At 35.3% G+C, this 22,417-nt stretch overlaps 1 protein-coding gene across 5 annotated transcripts in view; it reads left to right on the top strand.

Annotated features, from left to right (window-relative positions):
• Window positions 1-22,417, top strand: part of SDCCAG8 (SHH signaling and ciliogenesis regulator SDCCAG8) — a 261,720-nt gene that overhangs the window by 84,321 nt on the left and 154,982 nt on the right. For all 5 annotated transcript variants that reach the window (XR_009565641.1, XM_030868562.2, XM_030868561.2 and 2 more), the window contains 2 exons: window positions 4,647-4,781; window positions 7,638-7,754. Coding sequence is in view for 4 of the 5 variants with exons in the window: in XM_030868562.2 (XP_030724422.2) it covers window positions 4,647-4,781; window positions 7,638-7,754 (252 nt within the window). In the remaining variant the exon portion in view is untranslated. The remainder of the gene's footprint in view (window positions 1-4,646; window positions 4,782-7,637; window positions 7,755-22,417) is intronic.

Below are 22,417 nucleotides of genomic sequence, written 5' to 3'. Positions count from 1 at the left end.
TGTACATCAAGTCACCAAGTTCTAGAGTTTCAGGCCCTTACCGATTTTACATTGCCCTGTCTCTCCATCCCACTGCTCTCCATGTCTCACCCTTGGGTGATTCCTACAGCCCCAAGTGGTAGAAGCCCCTTGCTTCTAGTCTCACCTCCTTATCTCTTCTCTTACCCAAAGATCCAAGGATGATCCTCCTAAAATGAACATGTCAGTATGTCAGTCTCTTGTTTTAAAATCCTTTCTTGTCTCTCTATAACCCGATCTTTTACTATAGCATAAAGATTGTACATTTTTTCCCTCTCTTTGGTTCTCCAGTCTCATCTCCCTTCTCTTTTCTTCCTTGTATTACCACCATACTGATCTACTGGCACTTCCTCAAATGTGCAAACATGCCAGTCTGCCATACTGTTTTTTCATTTCAGGATTTTTCAGGGCTTTGCCCCTCCCCTCCCATCCCCACACCCCCCACCTCACCCCCATTGCCTAGAGGAATCTTCCTCTGGCCTCTCTGACTGATCCTTCAGAGTTCTCGATACCACCTCTTCTCACAGTCTCCCAATGATAAATTTTTGGGAGCCCCTCCTATGGGCTTCAATAACTCAATGTATTGCAAAGTCTTATTGAATTATCTCCCCTAATTTACTATGATTCCCTTGCATATATGGTTTGTTAACACCCTTATTGCCTTATGGCCACATTCCTCCCACATAAAATGTGTTCAGTATATATTTATTGAATGAATACAAGGGGAATACAAATGGAAGGAAGAAGACTCCATGCCATTGGAAAGGCATGACTAAAATACTGAGAGTTCAGAGGATCAGAACAGATTTCTGTCTGCAAGAGATCATGGAACGCTTGGTGGAGAAGGTGGCATTTTAACTGAGCTTCAAGAAAACAGGCAGGATTTAGAAATGCAGAGTGTGGGGGAGATGTACCAACATGAGTAAGATATGGAGGGAGGTAAAGTTGCACGCTGAGCTTTGAGAGAGAGAATGAATGGCATCAAGAGCAAAGATCAGCTACTGTTCATGCCTAGGAGACTTTTTTTCTGGGTTGTTTAGTGGAAACTTTTGCCTTGCTGAGTAGTTCTACTATGTAAAAATATGTTGATGAGAATTCCTGATAAGAAATAAAGGAAGTCTGAACTGTGCCAGGGAATATTCCAGGTGCTTTTATGTATAACTTTCTTAAACTGATAATTATTTCATGAATGAAAGTGTTAACAGAAATACAATGCATTTCTTTTTTTTAATTTATTTATTCATTTATTTATTTTTGGCTGCATTGGGTCTTCATTGCTGCACGTGGGCTTTCTCTAGTTGTGACGAGCGGGGGCTACTCTTTGTTGCGGTGCGTGGGCTTCTCATTGGCACTTCTCAAGTGCCTTCTCTTGTTGCGGAGCACAGGCTCTAGGCACGTGGGCTTCAGTAGTTGTGGCATGCGGGCTCAGTAGTTGTGACTCGCGGGCTCTAGAGTGCCGGCTCAGTAGTTATGGCTCATGGGCTTAGTTGCTCCGCGGCATGTGAGATATTCCCCCACCAGGGATCGAACCCATGTCCCCTGCACTGGCAGGCAGATTCTTAACCACTGTGCCACCAGGGAAGTCCTACAATGCATTTCTGAGTCTGAGTCCTTTTTTTCTTTTTGCCTCCATTAAGCCTTATTTGACATTTAATCTGAAGATCCTGCCCTAAATAAAGATGTATGAATAAAGAGCTGAAAGTGATCCTAGCACTGAAGCAAGTACTCTCACAGAAAATGGCAGAAAGAAGCTCTGAAGTAAAAGGATTTAGTGTTGAATCCAAATTGACCTTTATGTGACCTTGAACAATTCATTTAACCTCTCCAAATTTCAGAGTAGTAGATCCTTGGTTGATCTACTCAAGGAATTGATAGGATTAAATGAGATAATGTTTTGAAAGTACCTAATATAATACCTGGCTTAGGTTAGACCATTTAACAAATTTTAGCTTGTGGCTATTATTCTTACTCTAGTGAAAGAGAGAATTAGCCCTATTGGGTAGATTTCTTGGACCTTTGTGTTAGTAAAAGCAGACAAATTTTAATATAAAGTCCAGCTTTACTTTTTATTTATTAGCTTGAAATGAACTTGGGAACATTACTTAAGTTTTCATTTTTTCAACTGAAAGTTAATCCAATACATTCCTTTCCAAAGGGAATTAAAAGATAAAATTATCACACTGCTTAGCACAGGAAGTTAATTTAATAGGGTGTTTGAACAATTAATCATAATGTTGTAACTTCTCATGGTTAGTGCTGGAGCAGGTGTCCCTGCTTTCCTAGTGGTAGGAATGCTCATGAGACTTGTAGATTTTCTTTCCTTCTTTTTATTATTTTTCTTCTTTCCTTTCTTCTTACTGCTTAAAAATTTCATTTGTGTGGGAAGCTCTAGGAGAGCAGATGCCTTCTACCTAGACAGATTTTGAATCATTCCCCCATGAACAGTTCTTGCTGTGAGTTTGCCTGTTGGCATCAGTAATGGTCTTTGGTTGCACTAAACCGCTAAGTTTGTTCCTTCAATCAGTCCTTCAATCATCTATTTATTGAATGCCCCTTCTGGTTTGTGTATTTTCTCAGTTGGTTCCCTTGATAATAGCCATTGCTAGAATCCTTAATTCTTGTACCTTTTTTTATGAGGAATGCCACTTTATACCACGTTCAGTACACTAGGGACTGCTTTAGTGTAGAGATTTCTATCAAGCTCTCCCATCCTGGGTGTCCTTGTCTCTTGCTTGCCCCTGTCAAAGTTTAAAGGACTTATCTGATGTCAACACCCTGGACATCCAGCAGTGTTGCAGCTGTCTGTGTTACTTCTGCCCCTGCAACAGATGTGGATGGAGAAGCTCCTGCAGTGTAATGTTGACTTCCAGATGGTGGGCATGGAGAAAAAGAAGGTGTGACAACAGGAGGGGAGGCCTTGAGAAGTGGGTGACAGAAGGGAGCAGACAGGTAGTGGGCAGAGGAATGAAGTGATGGGTGGCAGAGGGAAGGAATCATATGGAAGGTGTATGATTTGTTACATGCTATAGAAACTGACTCAGAATTTACCATTAGCAAAATAAATGTCTGCCCATTCACTTCAAAAAAACCACATAATATTAATATGTTTACTATAGATCCACATAAATAAGTAATCTATGGTTTTTAGTAGCTGGTAATTAAAGTTTGTTATTGTTGTATGGTTCCAGAAAAGCTATAATTACATATTCATAATATGCTTACTCATGAACTTGAAGTTTTAAATTAAGACAATTCAATTAATATTTTTGATTTGTTACATTTAACTTCTTTTGACCTTTAATTTTTGTTTCAGATTGTAATCTGCATAAAGATAGTTTGTAGCTTGGCATTAGTAAAAGTAATTTTATGTGCAAATTAGATTTGTAGCCAATCTCTTGATGAAAGAAGGACATGTAAACAGCCATAAGTTAAATGTACAATTCTCCACAATCCCCAGGAATGTTAATTAATACATCTACCGTCTAAATTAGAAAGTAGCTACTGGGGCTCATTATTTTCATGTTGTCAATTTTAATTAGTTGACAAAGGTAATCTTGATTTTTATTACAAAATTTTAGTTATTGATTTCAGTTATAAAACTGAATTCACACCCATGTTAGTGTACAATGACATATTTCAAATATTATTTCAAATTTGTTATCAGTTTTTATTTTAGCTGATTAAAAACTGATAGCTATTCCATATGTTTTGATCTGGGGCAAGGTAGCATTTCTTTATCACTTTAAAACTGCTAATACAAATGAGAAATTAATAGCCTAGAAAAGTTTGACCTACTGGAGCAGAGTAAAATCTAATTGCAAACCAAAAGCTATAAAGGTTAAATCTAAGGTCTAGAAAACATTTCTGACCCTGGGAAGAAAAACTAAGAACCTGATATCCATATAGTCCCTCAGAAAAGCCATTTATTCTACTGATTCATTCATTCATCAAACGTTAAACATATACCTGTTGAGGAACATGCTCTTGAGGAACTTCTAGTCTAATGAGGAAACAGACAACAAAAAACAGTGTGATGTGTTAAGTACTGTGCATGTAAATAATTTTAGTTGAGAAATAATATATCAAGAAAATTTGAAATATATTTTAGCATGGAGGATAAATTCAGCACCTTTATTCTTGGTTCTACGATAGTACAAAATTTCTAAAATACTTCGTATTTTTAAAAAATACTATTTTATAGTCTTATTGAATTTTTCAGATATTAGGCATATCTTTATAAGGTGGTTAGAAATTCTTAAAGGACATAAAACTTCGGTATTCTTACAGGGTTAGTATAGCATATGGAAGTTTCTTAATATCTGCTGATTGATTCTATTTTTAATATTTAAAAAGCATGGTGACTATAGTTAACAGTACTGTACTGTGTATTTGAAAGTTGCTAAGAGAGCAAATCTTAAAAGTTCTCACCACCAGAAAAAAAAGAAAATTACGTGAGGTGATAGTCAAGGGAGATGAATTGAGAATGCAGAGCAATGGAGATACCCAATCCACAGAGAAATGACTTACAGAGAGAGCCCAGTGTCCATGCTGAGACTCTATTAATTCAAGATATTTAAAATATTTTTGTCAAATGACATTATCACTTAGGACTTTTTTTCCTCGTACAGACGTTGACCCTATCTCAGAGTATTGCCCAACTGGAGGCTCAGGTGGAAAAGATTACAAGAGAGAAAATTTCAGCTGTTAATCAACTAGAGGAAATTCAAAACCAGCTTGCTTCCCGGGAAATGGATGTCACAAAGGTACAAAGAGAGAGTTTAGTTTACTAATTACTTAAATATTTTAGTTGAAAATTTTTTCCTAGTGTTAAAAGCTCAAAAAGAAGTCTGGGGTATAAAAATTTTGCTATTTCAAGATAATAAAGGTCCACATAATGGTCATTCAGCAAACATTTACTTATTATCAGCAGGCCCTTTTCTAGGTGCTGCAAATACAAAGATGAATTAGACACAAATAATGTCCTCAAAGAGCTTAAGGATTAAGTTGCTGAGACAAAACTGTAAATTAACAAGTTTTATTACTTTAATTATTGAATACCTGATAAAACTTGTACATCTGAATTAGTCAACTAGGAGTAATTTTTTGCATAAGTTTGGTCTTCACAATAATACTAAAAGACATGTATTTATTTATAACATGAAAAGTGTGCTTAACATAATTCTCCATCTCTCATTCTTTCAGACCTGTTCTCTAAAATCAAGATTCTAATACTACAACTTCTTATTCTGTTGGTCCTTAAATTTATACTTTACACTGTGATATCACTGTGTCTGCACTATGGGCATCACAAACTTGTGAACCAAGAGCTAAAATGCTTAATGATCTTAACTGGCTAAGGTACATGTTTAAGAAACACTAGAAGTCTGTGTAGATTTCAGTAATCATTGCTTTAAAACTAAGTCACTAAATATGGACATGCATGATGTAATAAATTAAATCAATTTATTTTTCATCAGTACATACACAGATGATTTTATTAAAATGCATACCCATTTCATACTGCATTTTACTTCTCAACATATTTTCCTAAATTTGGACACATTTTTAATGCCATTATTGTTTTATAACTCAGTAATTTAAATTAACTTTAATATATATTAGGAAAGGAAGCCTATTTTTTCTTTTTTTTCCTTGAATTTATATAGTTCTTCATTTGCTTTCTAAAATTCAAGCTAGCTAATGTAGAAGCTTAAAATACCGTATTTGCCAATATAATTGATGTTTGTGTGGAGGTAGGGGTAGAAGTAAGGGAACTGCTGCAGAGAGATGGAAATGGTTAACCTGGATTGATAGGTGAAAGGTATGATGAGGATTTTCAGTTCATTATAAGGAGAGAACTTTCTGTTGAAATATGGTACAGTAAAGAATGATTACTTGTCTTTAGAACTGTCCAAAAGGACTCAAGCATCAGAGGAGTGCCTTAAGCCTGCTTCCAACCCTGGGATAATATAATTCTAGTTAAATTTAATTTGTTCATTTATTTTAGATGAAATTTAAGTGTTACAGATAAACTTAGCAAATGCATTTTAAACTGAAATTAGTGAGGCAAGGAAACTTTAAAAATAAAATTAAGGGGTACAATCATTTTAAACAGGACCTAATGCTTAGATATTTATTATGTATAATAATTTTGTACTGGTGTTGGGTTTTAAACACCATGGTTGTATAACTGTTATGTTCTGGTATTATAATTGGGGTCTTTAAATTTTATTCCTATATGTAAATCAAATAGATTGGAATAGTGAAGAAAGTCAATTAGGCCTCCTCTAATTTTTTTCTGTAATTCTTAATTTTTAAATTTTATTTAGCTTTAGTAACTTTTTGTGAATTAGTAATATTTTTGAAAGGGGAAGGAGCAACTCTTGCACATTGAAGGTATTTGAATTTCAGATACAATTTGTAGTAATTTTATTCTTTTTTTAGCTTTCTGAGGGTCACTGGGGAGAAGCTTACTGACTTTTTCTTCTGTCTTGTCACTATAATTTTTGAACACAGATTAGTTTATTTTTAACATATTTTTTATTTGAACATAGGAAATGCATATAGGTTTAATAAGATTCTAATACTTCAATAATGATGAAACTAATTTCTAAAATTCTAATGATCATTTTTGGAGAACTACCAAAATTGTGAAGTCTCAAACAGGTATAGCCATTAGATGATACATGATTTTTAAAAACTTGTATTTGTAACTTAGAAGCTGACTTAGCAGATGTTTGTATTACTTGATCTCTCTACAAGTTCTCAGTTATCTCAAAAGTTAATAACTTCTTTATTTAGATTTATCTGCTAGTTGTATTTTCCAAATGTATTTATCTGTCTGTAGATGCCCTGGATTGAAAAAAAAGATTACATAAAGAATGATACACAATTTTAAGATACTGAGTGTGTTTATTATTTAACAATATGTTAAAGTCATTTCACTTACATGTGTATTTTCATTTTATGTTGAATGCCATAGCTATTTTAAAAGCAGAGTGGGCTTAGTTGCAGTGTATGACTTTTAACTTTCTTAATTTAAATACATAGTATTGTGCATGGTAAGATTGACATAATCTGCAAAGCCTACGGTAAATACCAGCTGGGTAATACTCTACTCATAAATATTGATAATATAGTCTATTAGCAGAGAGAAAAATACCTTTATAAATTTCCTTAAATAAAAGCCTAACTGATAAAGAGTTTAAAGGAAAGTTTTTAATATAGAGTATCTGTATAACCATGAAAATTTGAATGAGTAATGACATAGCTTAATATTTTAATTACTAATTTTACCTAGTTAAAAGCAAGATGATAGTGCATTTTAGATAATATGCAATTGAAACTATTATTTTACATGAAAAATCTTGTATATATCATTTAAATTCCCTGGTTATGCATTTCTTTATCTGTCATTTGAAATTGTAAGACTCAATAACATCTGATACTGCCTCCACATCTTAACAGAATATATTGAATATGCTAATAGAAAATGCCATTCTTAGAAAAGTTCTATTGTGTTTTATTTATATGACCTCTAGGGGGCACCAAAAGATCTAATTGCAGGCCTTGCCTGGTAGATTCCAGCAGCTATTGATCTAGTTTTTATAATCTAACAGGTGTGTGGAGAAATGCGCTATCAATTGAATAAAACCAAAATGGAGAAGGATGAGGCAGAAAAGGAGCACAGAGAGTACAGAACAAAAACTAAAAGGGATCTTGAAATTAAAGATCAGGTAAGATTTGATACAAGCGTAACTGCAGCAATTAAAGACATAACTAATGTTTTTTTCTGAAATGGTTATGGTTTTATTCCTAAGTCATTCATTTCTATTATATTGTTTCTAACTAATGGAATGATCCAATTTATACTGTTAAAAGAATTTCATCTACAGTTGCCTAAAATTATCACCTTTCACATGAAATTGTGCGAATACAACTGCATGCATATGAAATTACAATCTGACAGGTCATAAATATACATTTGGATATGTGTATCTATTACTTACAAAAGTAAAAGAAAATGTTCTAATGTTCATTTTGAACCTAAAATATATGTACATAAAGTTCTTTAAAGATGCCAACTTGAATCCAATTTTAAGTGAAAAAGTTTAAAATTTGTGAGATGAGATGAGTTGATATGTAAATATGTCAATCAAATTGATCGTTGGCAGAGTGAAACCAGTTTTAACTAAGATAACCATGAATACGTTTGCTCAGGAAACCTAAATACAGTAAAATTGGAAATGTTAGGAAAAAAACTGCTACTTACTTCAATTTCAGTTTGAACAGATGTTTTACATTATATCTTTGTTGAGATCATGTAGATACTTCAATTTTAATTGACAACATGGATAAAGTTTTTAGAGAGGCAGTTCTAATAGGCTGACTTTTGATTTTCTAATTTTGTTATAGTACAAAACATTGAACGCTTTCATTCTTTTTATTCAGTGAAAGCAGGTTGAGAAATCTATTCAATTAAAATAAGACTGAGTTCTCAGTGTCATTATTTTAAAGAAATCACTGTGGTTTAAAAGTGAGTAGTCCTAAATAAATTTTTTTGAAATATATTTCTAGTTCAACACTTTTTACCGTATTTTCCAACATATCTCCCTTTCAACCCAATCAACTCTTCTATGCAAATGATGCAAAGACAATTGGGAAAAGTATTGAAAATGAAAGTGATAATGAAATTTAGTACAAAAAGTTTTTCAAGTTGTAGCTGAAATCCCTGGCATTAAATTAAAATCCAAACAACCAAAATCAAATTATGCTTTTGTATCACTATATTCAAAGTGTTCTAAAGAGTTTTAAATTTTCAGAAGAATTTTCCTTGTTAACATGTACAAATAATGAAACTGTTGATATTTCATTCCATCCAGTTGGGGGCGTGCCTGATAGTGGAATTAAAAATCCTTTCTATCAGGAACTGAAGATCTAGGATTACTAACCGACACAGAACTTTCCTTTTCTGATATATTATACGACTTTTTAAAAAAAGTATCATATTGGCATGCTCACGCATTATTATATACCTTTTCTGTTATTCTGTAGCATCTGCCAGCATAACATTTTGGACTAACTGGAAAAATACAGTAAGGAAGTGTCTCTGAGCTATTTAAAAATTACATTTTAATATTCTAGGAGAAAGAACACTATAGGAATAATAAGATTATAATATCCCTTGTAAATGAATAACATGTGTAGAAGTATTTGTAATATTTGTCTTTTAGTGCTATATCTCATTTTAATTAACCACTAATGAGGTGGAGGCTAAAGTTGCAGGATTATAAAAGGAGCAGTTTTCATTTGTAAATATTTCCTGCTAAATAGTGAAACACTGACAGTTTTTATAATGATTTTAGTATTATTTTTAGATAGAGATGTGCCTTTTTAGGATGTCAGAGATGTGATGTGCTTATTAGTATTTTTTCTTGGACATAATTTGAGGAAATCTTATACGTATTCCTTGTAACTATTTTGTATTGAATAGACAGTTTCAAAAAAAAAGAAAATAGTGGTGTCTCATTCCATTGATGATCTGGAGTAGCAAAGCAGCAATTGTTCTTTGGTCTTTCAGCCATGACCTGACCTTCTGTCTTTATGACTGAAGAGCTACTTTGCTTGGCCACCATCTGCACTCAAGAGAGAAATTTACATTTAACTTTTAAAAGCTGGGCATGTTGAATGTTTATCTGAAGTACCTATAATAATATAAAGCGTATTTTACTTTTAAAGTGTTACATATCATGCAATTCAGAATAACAAGAAGGCTATCTCTATGTTTACAAAAAAGGGGGGTTCCTTGTAATATAGTCATTTTATTTATATTTTTGTTAATCTGGCTTCTTACATTTTTAAAGTAGATGGGAACCTGTCAGATTGGAATGTGGTGAGAACAAGAGCTTTTTGATGTATACAAAATAGGGCAAATGGTTGACCACCCAAATCATTTTCCTTGTGACCCAAGCCTTGACTCTGGCATAATTAGAAGGAAAGGTTAGGAGAGTAACAATGGCAATCTCTTCCTCCCATTTTCTCCTTTTCTTTTTTTTTTTTTTTAATGTGTTAGGAACTGATGGGCAGATTATCCTTCCCATCAACTCCTTTGTATCTCTTCAGTTTAGAGAGCTCCTGTCAGCCTCAGAGGATGCTTCTCGCACTAAAAAAAAAAAAAAAAAAAGACATTTGGTATGAAGGAGAATGAAAAATCTGTGCCCTGATTTTTATTAGAAATTTTTTGTAGGCAACAGTTATACATATACACACACTCCATTATGGGAATTTAAAGACATATATGAAGATAAAGAGACTATTATAATGAATTCCCACATCTCCATCACCTAGGCTCGTCATTTTGCCAATCCTATTCCATCTACCTCACATTTTTTTCTCTCCTTCATCTTCACCTTCATTGTCATCTTCATCTTCTTTGTCATCTTTGTCATCCTTTTCTTCTCCATCTTCTCTTCCTCTTCCTCTTCTGTCTTCCCTCTCTTCTGCTTTTGCTGAAGTATGTAAAGCAGATCTCAGACATTGTGTTATTACCCATAAATGCTTCAGTGTGCATCTACGAAGGATTTTTTTCACAATCACTATGTCATCATCATACCTAAAAATATTAATAATTCTTTAATATCCTATAATGCCCAACCCATATTCAAATACCATCTCTACAGTGTTTGTTTTACAGTTAGTTTATTCAAATCAGGGAAACCTACGTTTTTGTATGTTAGAATGTTATGGTGTTACCTTCTTTAATAGGAAATAAAGGGAAATCTTAGAAAAGTTTCAACTTTCTTTGTTGTTATCAATAAATTTCATGCATAATGTTTTGATTGTGCTTTACATTTATAAAGTACCTCATCACCATTCTAAGGAAATGAGTTAATCCTGTAGCAAACTGTCTGAAGGAAATGGCTACCTTGCAGCAACCCCAATCATCATATTCTGAAAGGAGGCCCTTAGTCTGAAATCCAAAATACATAATTAATTTCAGAGCCTTACATTCAACATTTAGGAAGACTGCAGGAAACCTGTTATTACCCTGGCGGTATGAAGGTTAGCTGACTCTGAAATGAGTGATGCATAAGTGGAATTTTCTTTATTAGCTTCCATTTTGGTAGATGAGTCTCAGAAGATGATTCTTTACAGCCCCTAATCTTTGATCAGGGCCTAGTACCAAATGAAAACACAGGGCCCTTTGTTCAAAAAGCAGGAAAAAAGTGATGTTAAAGGTACTGAATTACAAAACGTTTTCCTTTCTCCTGCAGGCAGCCTTTCCTCTCTCTCTCTCACTCTCTCTCTCTCTCTCTCCCCTTCTCCCTCTTCCTCCCTCCCTCTGAATGTCGTGGTGTTTTTATTTGCTATTTAATGTTGGACTCCCTCCAGCACAGGGATATTCATGGTGGGGGGAACGCAGACCCCCATAGGTGCCCCATGACTGAGTGTACAGATGAATCCATGGTTTCTAGGTTATCCATGTCACTAGCCACAGAACCCATACACCATGCCCTGGTGGGGAGGGGAGAGAGTCAGTCTTCTCCATCCCAAGGTGGTCAGCTGGGCAGCCCTCTAGAGACTGCAGCCTCCACACAGGGAGACACTTGGTACAGGGGTCAGAGTGGGCAGAGGCTCCATGCTGAGTCCGTTGAGTGTGCTGTAGTGCTTCCAGGCGGGAGGAGGGATAGTCAACTCCATGTCCTACCCTCAGGCATTAGGGGTGTACACACTCAACCCAACCTTTCCCAGGCTCACATCCAGGCTCTCGCCAGAGGTAAAGGATAACGGCAGAATGAATGCCTCCCCCTAACACTGCCATGACCTGGTCCCACCCAACATGGAGAGCAGCAAGGTCCCAAGGCAGGGGCCAGGAAGAGGAAGCTGGAAGGGAACAAGTGTCCAAGAAGTGCCCCAGGGCTGCCATGAGTCAGTGGAGAGACAAGACCACAGATGTGAGTGGGGCTTCCATTGTACCATCAGACTTCACCTATAAAACACAAATTCCAATATAAAATCATTAAGAATTTTAAGACGTTGACCACAGAGCATTAAACTGCAAGTTCAGGGCCCTTCTAAACACAGGGCCCTGTATGAGCACACTGATCACATGCCCAAGAAGCCACCATGGCTATGGGGATAGGCAGACAGAGGTTTGGTGTGCTAACGCACACATATATACTCCTACTTACATATGCAGATATGAGTGTGTGTTTAACATGCACAGGTGTCCTGTATCTGTAAAAGAAGGCTGGCCAGCTACAGAGTATGGGCCAAATCTGACCTGCAGTCTGTTTTTACAAATAAAGTTGTAGAAGAGGACAGCGACACTCATTTGCTGATGTATTGTCTACGGCTGCTTTCCTGCTACAAAAGCAGAGCTGAGAAGTTGTGGCAGAGACCCCATAGCCCACCATGACTGAAATACTATCTGAGCCTTTAGAGAAAAAGCTTGCCAACCCCTGCCCTGAGTATAAAGATAAAACTTTGTTTCCCCTGCCCTGCTAGAGTGTGGAGTTCTGAGATTGAAGACTTATCAATCTTAAATTATAACTTAATGGTTTTAGAGTATTTTGAAATACAGAAAACGTGCCTGATCCCTGGTCTCTTAATCGTCTAATGGCATCAGCAGGTGAATATATGATTGGTTATAGTCTTATTATCTTATTATTAGTGGCACATGGCTTAAAAACTGGCTTGGATGAGAACACACATATACATAAATAAATTGTTTTATATTACAACATTTTTAGGTTGGTTCAATTTCTTTCAGAGATAAAAAGACTTTCTTATCAGTATTGTGTAATTTATAACTTTGGAGTTGTGGCTAATACTGAGTAGGAAACGTTGAAGTTCAAAATTACCTGAAGGGGGTAATCAAAGCAAATATTTAAGGCTAGAGCACATACACAAAAGAAATAGATCAGAAAATTTTGGCTAGAAAATTAGCACAAAAAAAGGTTTGAGTGTTGCTCGTACCTACAGCAGTATGACGCCACACTTTAATGCTGACATTAAAAAATGTGGACTGTATCAACACAGGAGTTATTTCCTAAGTTCAGTTGAATGAATTAGATTGTTGGGAGTAGTACAGCTATTTTGTATGGCTTTGTGTAAATATGAGAGGAAGCCCAACACGTCCTAAAGGTTAAGTCCTACGTAAGGCCAGAGAAATAAAAGTAATAAAGAAAAGTTGAAGAATTGTACCTTTCTACTTAGAGAAGACTAAAGCATTGCTTCACTGTCTTTAAGGACTTGACAGATAATTTCAAGGAGAAAGTTAAACACCTGTTCTCAGTCTTTAGTATGGATAGAATAAGAACAAAGAGATTTAATCACAGCAACTGGAAATCACAGCAGCCTGAAATAACTTTCTGACAGTAAGAAGATTGAAATAGATTGCTACAACAGGCCATGGAAGTTTCTTCCCTGAAATTTTTAGTTTTAAACGGTAGCAGTAATATGCTTTACCTAAAGACCCAGCTAATGGACCTCTGAGGTCCATTGTCTTTTATTTGATTCTGGAAACATCCTAGGAATATTTCACTGTATGTGTTAAACTGGCTAGTAGTGATATTTGTCTTTTCTACTCGTAATTTAGCAACTACAGATTAAAGAAAAATCCTGTTCGTCTCTGTTCTCTCTTATGTGTCTGTAATGCTGTATACTCTCTTCAGAAGGCTTTTGGGGAATATATTGAGATAATGGATGGCTTCTGAGAGCTAGATTTCAGAAACTATCCAACTACCACCTGCAGTCTCACTTCTATCTCTAAAAAATGACTGGGATTGGGCCACTTGGGCATGCCGTTAGTACATGTAATCACTTGGTCCTGGTGATGACAGAGTTGCTCTCCAGTGTTCTTCACACCGTCTTTCAGTGCTGGAGGCTTAGCACATTCGTTTCCCTGCTTCTCACTCAGACCACAGCCATTCGAGAGGGCTTGGCCTGCCCAGACCAGAATGCTAGGCACTGTGGGGTGATAACTAGAAGACCCAGGTCCTGCCCTTAGGGGGTTTATATTCTAGTTTAAGAGACAGAGTACACATTTGAACATGCCTTAAAAATACTTGCAAAGTAGCATATCGACAAGTGCAAATTAATGTAGTGTGAACTTCATGCTGGCTACAGCCCATAAGAGGGAGAATCTGGTTCCATGTGTGTGATGCAATAAAGCTTTTTTTTTTTTTAAATAGCATCTTCCCTAAGTATGCCCTAAAGCATTGTTCATCATACTTAGATAAATTTGTGTTCTTATCACAGGCTAACCAAGAATTCTGAGAAAATTCTTCACCCTGGCATATGTCTAATAAATCAGCTTCTTTTGTTCTTGTGCTGTGTGATGCTTGAATGGAACAAATAGGATTTCATAAATAATTTAAAATATCTCCATTTTATAAAATGTTATCAACTTACTATTTTTCTAAAACACCAAATAAAGTTAATTTCTCCATTTAAGATTATAATTATGTTTGTAAGTTCAGAAAATTAGCAGTAAAAAATTGAGTTTGATTTTTTTGAACAAAGAAACAGTTCCAAATCAATCCAGTGAATAATACCAAGTTGCAGATCCTTGGGGCATTTAGCATTAGTAACTTTAATAATGATTTGGGCCATGGTTTTAGGTGGCAGTATATGTGTATCTCATTCATAAAACCACCATGGAAATTCGTATGTTCAAAAAAGTCATTTGATTTTCCAGCAAAGATGATGATGCTATTCACCATAATAATATATTTTTAAAAAAATCAAATATGCACAGAAACAATATATATGAAAGTAGCAATATAGGGCTATTTAGAGATAAGGGCACAAATAAGAAACAAAACAAGCCATTTTAGAAATAATATACCTTATGGGATAAATATTTAGAAATAAATGTGTGCCTTTGGATAGGAATATAAAACTATAAAGTGAAGTCAAGAAATATTTTTGTGTTTTAAGGAAGTCATAAGATTCATCAACTATTGGTCCTAAAGAAATACAGTTTTTGCCGTGTTTCAATTTCAGTGGATGATTCATATTTCGGTCCTTAAAAAATTTGTGCATGCTTATTTTGACCTTAAAAGTTGACCCAGCCTTCTAACCTTACCAGTTATCTTCTCTGATTACCAAGTCTGCAATTATGGTGACTACCAGGTGGCAGCAGTTCTTTGAATATGTTTCCATGCAGGCCGGCAAACTGAGTGGTATTAGACATAGGACAGCTACAGATGCTTTTTTTTTTAATAAATATTAGTACCAATATCCAGTATAAATATTACTAATTACTACATATGTATACATTTAAAAAAATATTGTATAAACATAGACACATTCACAGAAGCCAATAATTCCACCACCCAACAGAGCAAATTGTTTTCATTTTTCTGTTTTACCTTCTACTTTTTGTCCATATGCATATATAATATTTTCAAGTAGTAAACATAGCATAGATGTAATTTTGGTTTTTGCTTTTTCCACTTAACAATATCTTAAGCATTTTATGTGTTGCTGCCTTCTCTTCATAGATCACTTTAATATGGCCATTTACATGTACTTTCAAAGGAAAGTGATAAGTCATATTTTGAAGAGAACAGATATGTTATAAATTTAGAATCCTTTTGCCCTAAGTTTCACTCGTTTTTTTGTTTAACTCAATAACCATATATTGCATGCACTATGCTGGCCTAGAATGAACTTCTGTTCTTAAAAAAAGGGAGTATGTAAGACAGGTTTGCAAATAAATATATGTCAAAGAACATAATAACTATCATTAGCAAACTACCGAAGGGTAAGATGATTTAGGAGAAGGAGAGAGGACAAACTTGAAGGATGGTAAGGATGTTGCCCACCATAGATGGGAGACGAAGGCATTTAGGTTGGAAAATGGCAGCTTGAGCAAAGGAATGGGGATAGGCGCACAGGGGAAGGAGGAGGTGTTCAAGGAATGCATGTGTCTTTTGATTCCATAGCATACTTGTATCACTGACCTCAGTATCTCAAGTGCCACGTCTCTGTTATAAAAGATTGCCCATAGAAAAAAGTCTTCTATAAGGTTCAGAATCCCAAGTAATTGCCTACTTATAACATGCTGCATGTCTTACAGTCAGGCACAGAAGTCAGATTATATTTTGGGAATATTTGCATAAGTTTTTCGTTTCCTTTGTAGTGTTTTCTATGTAATGAGACAGTTTTAAGATTTTCAACATCATTTTCAGATGACATACAGCAAAGTGTCATCTTATTAACAGTGTTAGAATCAAGTAGGATTAGTTTTCTAGAAATAAAAGAATTGACAGTTACTTTAACGATTTGTAGAAGATTTGCACATGACTAATAATGGAAGGTGAAACACAGAGTGTACAGGGTAGTATTTTACCTGTGGACTGTGAGTCCAAAGACTTGATTTGACTTTTCAGCTAACTTCCTGAGCAAACCTCTCAGAGCCTCATTTTCTTTCCCAGTGAAATGAGAAGCTTGGATAAGTGAAAGCTAAGGTTTTCTTTATGTCTAAATGCCTGTGTTTTCAGAAACATAGGAAATATTTCTCTGTTGTTCTTACTTATGAATTAAGTATTAATAAAATCAGTAAAATTACATGGAGTCTCAAGTGTCATTCCAAATTTCCCATTCACTCTGATTTTATAAAAATGACACTTCTGTTATGATAAGAATGAAATTTTACTGTCATCAATTTTAGCTTATATTCTTTTCATTATGATGAGTAGTAGAACAATAAAACATCTAGCCTTTTAAACAGTTGAATTTAATTACAAGATAGATACCATTTAATCTGCAATAAGGATTAAAGTCCTAGTCTGAATTAAGAATGAAGGTCTATTGGAAGGATTTTAGGCAACAGCAAACTGCCCAAGATAGTATTTTGGAAGAGTAGTCACTTTTCAGGAAGCCTGCAGAATTAAATACCCTTAGTCAGAGTTTCGTATCTGTGTGAACCCATGACCCCTGGGAATAAATTGGTAACTCCTTTGGAGAAAAATGGCATTAATAGTTAATGCTTTCACTTTCAGTTTTTCCTTGGTGCTCTCATCAATACAGCCATGGAGTGAAATGCTGTGGCAATTCTGGATCTAGATGACCTAGAATATGATCATATTTTTTTGTATTTTGATTTTTTAATCATCAGAATGAGAACAAGTTTTTAATTCTCTTAGAGATTTCACATATCCCTGGCATGTTCCCCTGACCCTCACTGGAGTACAATGTGAGAGGCTGCCCTAGACATAGATTCTAGATATAACTGCAGGCTGCTCATGACTATTAATAAATTGCAAGATGTTTAGATTTTCATGCTACTATTCTTAAGAGATGGTCAAGGTAATTTAACCCTTCTTGGTGTTAACATCTATATTTAAGTGGATCACTTACAGTAACATTTAGATTTTAAAGAAAAGACAAGAAAGCAGCAGTGTCCTTATTTCTGACCTGCTTTCTGACTTCCCTGAGAATTTTTGGCATTCCCTGTGGAGAATAGAAAATTCTTTTCTGTATGGAATCTCTCTACTTACAACTGAAGTTCTGATATTCATTCATATTCATCCTGTCTCTCTTTCTCTCTTCTTCCCCTCCACCCCCTGTCACCACCGCGCCCGCCCCCAGCCATGGTAATAAAACATGCAAGTAATAGCATTGGCCTGGCTTCAGAAGTCATTAGTCAACTGTGGTTGAAATTTCCCCATAAAGTACAAGGGAATGCTCATGTCTTAGAGAGAGTGGCAGCCAAGGAAAAGGGGGAGGTGAAAACTTTTAGGGAAATCTTAAGAAGATGGAGGAGAAAGAACTGTTGAATTCTTTGACATGAAAGATTGTCCCATCATTGCAAGTACTACCTTTTCTTTTAGGTCCTTCTTTCACTTGTTCAGAATTATCTGCATAGAAATCTGAATTCACTCATTTAAAAAAAATTATTGAAATATAGTTGATTTACAATGTGTTAGTTTCAGGTGTATGGCAAAGTGATTCAGTTTTATATATATATATATATATATATATATATAAAACTACATATATAGTTATATATAGATTCTTTCCCATTATAGGTTATTACGAGATATGCTGTACAGTAGGTCATTGTTGGTTATCTGTACATGTAGTCGTATGTACATTTTAATCCCAAACTCCTAATTTATCCCTCCCCCGCTTTCCCCTTTGGTAACCATAAATTTGTTTTCTATGTCTGTGAGTCTGTTTCTGTTTTGTAAATAAGTTCATTTGTATCATTTTTTTAGCTTCCACATATAAACGATATCATATGATAATTGTCTTTCTCTGTCTTACTTCACTTAATATGATAATCTCATCCTGAGAGGTAATTGTCATATCCTAATTTGAATTAGAAACTTTAGGGTGTCATTTTCAACTTGTCTCTACACTTACGTTTATCATAGAAAAATAGGGCTGGGGCAGTGTTTCTTCCCTAAGTAATTGAAAGTCCACTGTGTGTACAGTGATTGAAGCTGTTTAAGGGCTTATATATCAAGAGCCAGATGTTTTGGTCTAAAAGGGATTTAGACAAATGGATGAATCAAATATCTATTTATATATTTAAAAATCTAAGGACAAATATCTTTGTGTGTGTGTATATATACAGATATATGTATGTATGTGTGTATATATATATAGATATAGATATATGGCACATATATCTCACTAATACATAATATAAGAAGTGTGACTTACTGATAAGCAGACTTTTCTTGAGCAGAGCCTGAAGTCTCTAAATGCTGAATTTAGGATACCTTTGACTTACTTCATCAGCCAGGAGAGAACAAAGGACTCTTGAGTTGTTCCAGTTATAAAAACAAGAAAAGGAGAGTAGAGGAAAAGGAAAAAAACAAAGTAGGAAGAGAAAATGAGAAAGATTTTAGAAGGCATTCTAAAGACATTTACACTAAGAACAACTGGGCTTTCACCTCTATTTACTGTTTCACATTCAACTATAACTTAGAAGGGGCCAACATGACCACAGATCCATCATTATATTCTATCCGTATTTTCAAGAGGGATCCATAATCATGGATTTTTTTAAACTGTAATTGCTATAGCTCCTTTTCGCCACCCCCGTTTCCCCCAACCATTGCTGGTTGTTAAGAGTAACTTAATATAGCTTGGCATTTTTCAGAAGATGCTTTCTAACCACATAGCAATAAAATTCATGAAGGTAATTTTTATCTTTAGTCTCCCTTGTTTCAGTGGCTTCATATGAAGGATCAAAGGGAGGACATCAGATAGTAAAGGGCAGTAGCTTGGTGGGTACTGAGAACCAAAAAGACTTTAATGACTTAGTTTGGCCCCTTCATTTCATAAATGATTAGACTGTGAGTAAGCTGAGAGTTAATACCTCATTTTAATGCATTCATTTATCTAACTAATAGTTACTGGTAACCTATTAGGTGTCACTAACAAATAGGTGCTGGGGTTGCATTGAAAAATAAGATATATGTATTGCTCATACAACTCTTATGGTCTGGTGAGAAAGTTGAATGTGATAAGATGAGGGCTCAGTGGAAGGGTAGCTTACTTTGGTGGGAGAGAATTCAAAAAGATTTTACACAACAGTCAATCAGTTTTCAACATGGAAAATAAGAAAGTTCAATGGGTGAAAAATAGTTTTTCAACTAATGGTGCTGGGAAAACTGGATATCCACATGTAAAAGAATGAAGTTGGGCCCCTACTTTATATTATATATAAAAATTAATTCAAAGTAGATAGAAAGATGTGACTGTAAGAGCTAAGCTTACAAAACTCTTGGAAGAAGACAGGCATAAATCTTTGTGAACTTGGACTAGGCAATGGTTTTCTTGGATATGACACCAAAAGCATAAGCAACCATAGAATAAAATAGATAAATTGGATATCATCAAAATTAAAAACTTCTGTGCTTCAAAGGACATCATCAAGAAAGTGGAAAAAAGCCCCACAGAATGGGAGAAAATTTTTACAAATTACCTATCTGATAAGAGACTTGTTACTAGGATGTATAAAGCAGGCTTACAGTTTAATAATAAAAAGATAAACCATTTCCAAAGCAGGCAAAGAATCTTCATAGATACTTTTCCAAAGAAGATATACAAATGGCAAATAAGCACATGAAAGGATGCTCATCATCATTAGCTATCACAGAAATGCAAATCAAACCGAAAATGAGATACTACTTCACACCTGCTAGGATGGCTATAATCAAAAAGATAGATAATAACAAGTGTTGACGAGGATGTGGAGAAATTGGAGCCTCACACTGCTGGCAGGATTATAAACTATGCAGCTGCTTTGGAAAATAGTCTGACAGTTTCTCAAAAGTTACCCCGCAATTCTACTACTAGGTCTATACCCACGAGAAATGAAACATGTCCACACAAAAACATGTTCATGAGGGACATCCCAGGTGGGTCAGTGGTTAAGAATCCACCTGCTAATGCAGGGGACACGGGTTCAAGCCCTCGTCCGGGAAGATCCCACATGCCGTGGAGCAACTAAGCCCATGTGCCACAACTACTGAGCCTGCACTCTAGAGCCCGCGAGCCACAACTAGTGAGCCCGTGTGCCACTACTACTGAAGCCTGCATGCCTAGATCCTGTGCTCCGCAACAAGAGAAGCCACCGCAATGAGAAGCCCACACACTGCAACGAAGAGTAGCCCCTCCTCAGCGCAACTAGAGAAAGCCCGCAGGCAGCAACGAAGGCCCAATGCACCCAGAAATAAATGAATAAATTTATTTTTAAAAAAACATGTTCATGAGTGTTCATATCAGCATTATTCATAATAGCCCCAAACTGGCAACAACACAAATGTTTTTCAACTAATAAATGGATAAATAAAATGTGATTATCTATATCTATGTCTATACAGCTATATGTTGGCAATAAAAAAGAATGAGGTACTGATACATTCTGCAACATGGCTGAAATTTGAAAACATTATGCTAAGTGAAAGTAGCTTGTCACAAAAGACAACATATTGTATAATTTATATGAAATGTCCAGAATAGGCAAATCTATAGAGACAGAAAGATTAGTAGATGCTTGGGCTGAGTGGGTTGGGGGCAAATGGGGAGTACTGCTAATGGGTATGGAGTTTCTTTTGGGGTGTTAAAATGTTCTAAAATTGATCAAGGTGGTGGTTGCACAACGCTGAATATACTAAAACACATTCAACTATATACTTTAATGGGAGAGTTGTATGTAAATTATGTCAATAAAGCTGTTATTTAAAAAAAAGATTCTACCATGAAATTCATATTTCAACCTAGTCTGGAGGGGAACAGAGAGAGTGGGAAGGGAAGGCCATTCAGGCAAAAGGGACAGAATATGCAAAGACACTGTTCCATATACACCTGGAGGGCAAAAGGAGGCATAAGAGATGAGGATAGAAACACTGAGCCCCAGAAAACTATTATTTGCCAGAAGTGTCTGTAAACTACTATGAAGTCAGAGTCCATATATTATTCATCATTGTATCCCTGGTATCCAGCTCAGAGAAGGCCTACCGTAAGTTTTATCTGTTAGTTCAATGAATGAGTAAATGAATGCCTGAGTGAACTAAAGAATGAACTTTAAATAATTAGTAATAGTACCTAAACTAGATGACAGATCCTCTAACTCCTAGTTTACCTTTGTTGTGCTATATCAGGCAGAAAGTTTTTTTAAAGTTTTTACTTTTATACAATTCAAAAGGTTACTTTCCATTTACAGCTATTACAGAATATTGGCTTTATTCCCCGTGTTGTACAATACGTCCTTGAGCCTACCTTACATTCAGTAGTGTGTACCTCCCACCCCCCACACCCCTGCATTGCCCCCGCACTGGTAACCACTAGTTTATTCTCTATATTTGTGAGTCTGCTTCTTTTATGTTATATTCACTAGTTTGTTGTGTTTTTTAGATTCCACAAATAAGTAATATCATACAGTATTTGTCTTTCTCTGACTTATTTTACTTAGCATAATGCTTCCATGTCCATCAGATTTCATTCTTTTTTATTCCATTGTGTGAATATGTATATATATATATACACATATGTACCAAATCTTTATCCATTCATCTGTTAGTAGACACTTAGGTTGTTTCCATGTCTTGGCAATTATAAATAATGCTGCTGTGAACATTGGGGTGCATGTATGTTTTCAAATTGGTGTTTTTGTTTCTTTCAGATATATACCCAGGAGTGGAATTGTTGGGTCATATGGTAGTTTTAGTTTTAACTTTTTGAGAAACTTCCATATTGTTTTCCACACTGGCTGCACCAATTTATATGCCCATCAACAGTGTACAAAGGTTCCCTTTCCTCCACATCCTTGCCAATATTTCTTATTTGTAGACTTTTCATTTATAGCCATTCTTACTGGTATGAGGTGTTATCTCATTGTAGTTTTGATTTGCATTTCCCTGATAATTAG

Source organism: Globicephala melas, chromosome 1, assembly GCF_963455315.2.
Source record: "Globicephala melas chromosome 1, mGloMel1.2, whole genome shotgun sequence".
Taxonomy (NCBI): Eukaryota; Metazoa; Chordata; class Mammalia; order Artiodactyla; family Delphinidae; genus Globicephala; species Globicephala melas.
The sequence above is the reverse complement of the archived record's forward strand: the minus strand, read 5'-3'. Positions and strand labels throughout refer to the sequence as shown.